The sequence below is a fragment of the Lathyrus oleraceus genome, chromosome 7 (genome assembly GCF_024323335.1).
Source record: "Lathyrus oleraceus cultivar Zhongwan6 chromosome 7, CAAS_Psat_ZW6_1.0, whole genome shotgun sequence".
Taxonomy (NCBI): domain Eukaryota; kingdom Viridiplantae; phylum Streptophyta; class Magnoliopsida; order Fabales; family Fabaceae; genus Lathyrus; species Lathyrus oleraceus.
In genome coordinates this window covers 274,195,330-274,198,360 of record NC_066585.1, presented here as the reverse complement: position 1 = coordinate 274,198,360, position 3,031 = coordinate 274,195,330, and the positions used below count along the sequence as shown (strand labels likewise).

Genomic DNA, 3,031 nt, shown 5'->3' with positions numbered 1-3,031 from the left:
TGTAAAAACATTTATTAGCACCTTAAGTAGGTAGAGACAGATAATGATATGTGTATATTGTAATAAAGATTAACTATACAGTTAGCTTTATAGTTGAGAACTATAATGAGTTCAACGAAAGACAGTGTGATTTTGTTCACGGAATAGCTGGTATTTGCATGTTAATGTCTTTTTCTTTGAGGATTATAATTGATAACCACCTTTGAAGCATGTGAGGTTCTTAAATTTCAATGTCGGTGTGGTTTGGAGATAATGTCCAACTTTGTGTATATATATTAGGCATATCTCAAATTAGTAGTACACTCACATTATTACATGATCCAACCAAAGAAGCTTAATAGCTTCTCTTGAGTTTCAATTGTATCTTATTCAGTGATTGATTTTAGGAATTTGTGTAATGCAGATTTTCACTCGAAGCCAAGGAGCACTTGTGTGCTTTTGGCTGTCTCTTGCTTTTTTGGTAATAGGATCTTGCCATAGTACAGTTGAGGTAGTTGGCATTGGAGAATGCGCAGACTGCAAGCAGAACAACATTAAAACTAGTCAGATTTTCTCAGGTACGGTCTAGCCTACTCTGAGTTATTTCTAAATACATGTATCTGATGTCAGATACATGTACTTTTTTCGTTATAGTAGGATACGGAAAATGTAGAGGTTGATTTTAATATCTTGTGAGTAACTTTTTCTGCAGGGCTAAAAGTAACAATAGACTGCAAGGAAGAAAGTGGACATTTTAAAACAAGAGGGGCTGGTGAGCTTGATAACAATGGAAATTTCAAAGTATCACTTCCAGAGGACATTGTTAAAGAAGGTGAACTGAAAGAAGAGTGTTATGCTCAGCTGCATAGTGCATCGGCTACACCATGTCCTGCTCATGATGGTCTGCAAGACACCAAAATTGTGATTAGTTCAAAATCTGATGAGAAACATACTCTCAGTACTGCTGCTGCTGGTAAACTTAAGTTTTCATCAGCAACATGTGCTTCAGCATTTTTTTGGCCTTTTTATAAACACCCTCTTTTTCCTAAACTTCCTCTTCCTCATTTCCCACCTAAAGTTTTTCCACCATTTCCACCAAAGTTTTTCCATAAGCATCACCCTCTCTTTCCTCCTATTCCTATCTACAAGAAACCTCTCCCTCCACCTGTGCCTATCTATGAGAACCCTCTCCCTCCCCCTACGCCGGTATATGAGAAACCTCTCCCTCCTCCTGTCTATGAGAAACCTCTCCCTCCACCGGTCTACGAGAAACCTCTTCCTCCTCCTGTCTATGAGAAACCTCTCCCTCCACCTGTCTATGAGAAACCTCTTCCTCCTCCTGTGCCCGTTTATCATAAACCGCCTACGCCTGTTTATCATGAACCGCCTACTCCTGTTTATCATGAACCGCCAACACCTGTTTATCATAAACCTCCTGTGCCCGTTTATCATAAACCGCCTACACCGGTTTATCATGAACCACCTACGCCCGTTTATCATAAACCGCCTACGCCTGTTTATCATAAACCTCCAACGCCGGTTTATCATGAACCTCCTACGCCTGTCTATCATAAACCGCCTACGCCAGTTTATCATGAACCGCCTACGCCTGTCTATCATGAACCTCCTACGCCTGTCTATCATGAACCGCCTACACCTGTCTATCATAAGCCGCCTACGCCTGTCTATCATAAACCGCCTACACCAGTTTATCATGAACCGCCTACGCCTGTTTATCATAAACCACATCCACCACAGGTTCCAGTCAAGAAACCTTGTCCACCAAAGGTTGAACATCCAATTCTACCACCTGTTCCAATCTACAAACCTCATCCTTCTCCAGTTCCAAAGCCACTTCCACCGCCTGTTCCGGTCAAGAAACCGTGTCCACCAAAGGTTGAGCATCCCATTCTACCACCTGTTCCAGTATACAAACCTCCAGTAGTAGTTCCAAAGCCACCTGTGGTTCCAATATACAAACCTCCAGTAGTAATTCCAAAGCCACCTGTGGTTCCAATATACAAACCTCCAGTAGTAATTCCAAAACCACCTGTGGTTCCAATATACAAACCTCCAGTAGTAGTTCCAATCATCAAGCCCCATCCTCCTCTTGTTCCAATCTATAAACCACCAGTTGTTATCAAACCTCTTCCTCCTTTCCCAAAGTTTCCTCCATTCAATAAACCACCATTTCCACCTCTTCCCAAGTTCCCTCCAGTGCATGATTTTTTCCATCACCCCAAGTTCGGAAAATTGCCTCCATTGCCTCCAAAAAGCTTCTTCCATCACCCCAAGTATGGCAAATGGCCACCAATCCATAAGAGCTTCTTCCATCACCCCAAATATGGAAAATGGCCAACGGATCCAAAAAGCTTCTTCCATCACCCCAAGCTTGGGAAATGGCCACCATTAACTCCTCATCACTAAGAGCCATGTTTGAGCTTATATAATACTTTCACTGCTTTTCGTCTTCTTCGCTTGTTTAAATACTATCATCGATCAATTTGGAAATAAAGCCTTCGAGGGACATAGAGTGTGTGGGCAGAAAAACAGACATAGTACGATGTTGTTTGAAGAAGTTTGATGAAGCTGAGTGTAATCACTTGTTCCGGAATTATTTTTTCTTAAAATTACTTTCATGTATATATAATTGTGTTATTTGTGATGGTTTTCTCACTTTCTGTCTTTGTATTACGAATTCTTACTTTATGTTCAATTAATAAATCCATTTGTATCGTTAATCATTACAGTTAAAAAGTTTGTAATACTTATAGCTTTTGCACATTGTTTTAAAGCTTTTTTTTATAGTATAGTATATTCATAACATTATTGCTGGTAAGAAAATCATTGTTACCGAAAACAGATAGATTTTCACGTACTAACATTGATTTGCTTTTTCTGTCTTTTGTTGTGTAAGGTTCATGGGGGAAACGTGAAATCATAAGGTACTAAATAACCCAATGACACTAAATTACATTGCAAATACCATACAAAAGGAAGGTAAAATTAAAAAACACAAATACAAATTCAGTAATAAACACACATCACGACA

At 39.6% G+C, this 3,031-nt stretch overlaps 1 protein-coding gene across 14 annotated transcripts; it reads left to right on the top strand.

Moving 5' to 3' along the window:
• The first annotated feature begins 283 nt into the window (after nucleotides 1-283).
• Nucleotides 284-2,746, top strand: LOC127101395 (proline-rich protein 4). Of its 14 annotated transcripts, none has more exons than XM_051038795.1 (4): nucleotides 284-557; nucleotides 692-1,414; nucleotides 1,463-1,531; nucleotides 1,580-2,746. In XM_051038795.1, the coding sequence occupies exons 1-4, from the start codon at nucleotides 398-400 to the stop codon at nucleotides 2,404-2,406; spliced, it is 1,779 nt and encodes a 592-aa protein (XP_050894752.1). In that variant the 5' UTR covers nucleotides 284-397; the 3' UTR covers nucleotides 2,407-2,746. The 14 variants fall into 14 exon arrangements, with proteins under 14 accessions (XP_050894752.1, XP_050894751.1, XP_050894749.1 ...); XM_051038794.1 differs by having other exon boundaries at nucleotides 692-1,531; nucleotides 1,580-1,636; nucleotides 1,685-2,746; XM_051038801.1 differs by having other exon boundaries at nucleotides 285-557; nucleotides 1,463-1,492; nucleotides 1,685-2,746.
• The last annotated feature ends 285 nt before the right edge of the window (nucleotides 2,747-3,031 follow it).

Coding starts and splice junctions, on each gene's coding strand:
- LOC127101395 (XM_051038787.1), top strand. CDS start 398: ATGCAGATTTTCACTCGAAGCCAAGGAGCACTTGTGTGCTTTTGGCTG. Junction 558..691: donor AACTAGTCAGATTTTCTCAG/GTACGGTCTAGC, acceptor CTTTTTCTGCAG/GGCTAAAAGTAACAATAGAC.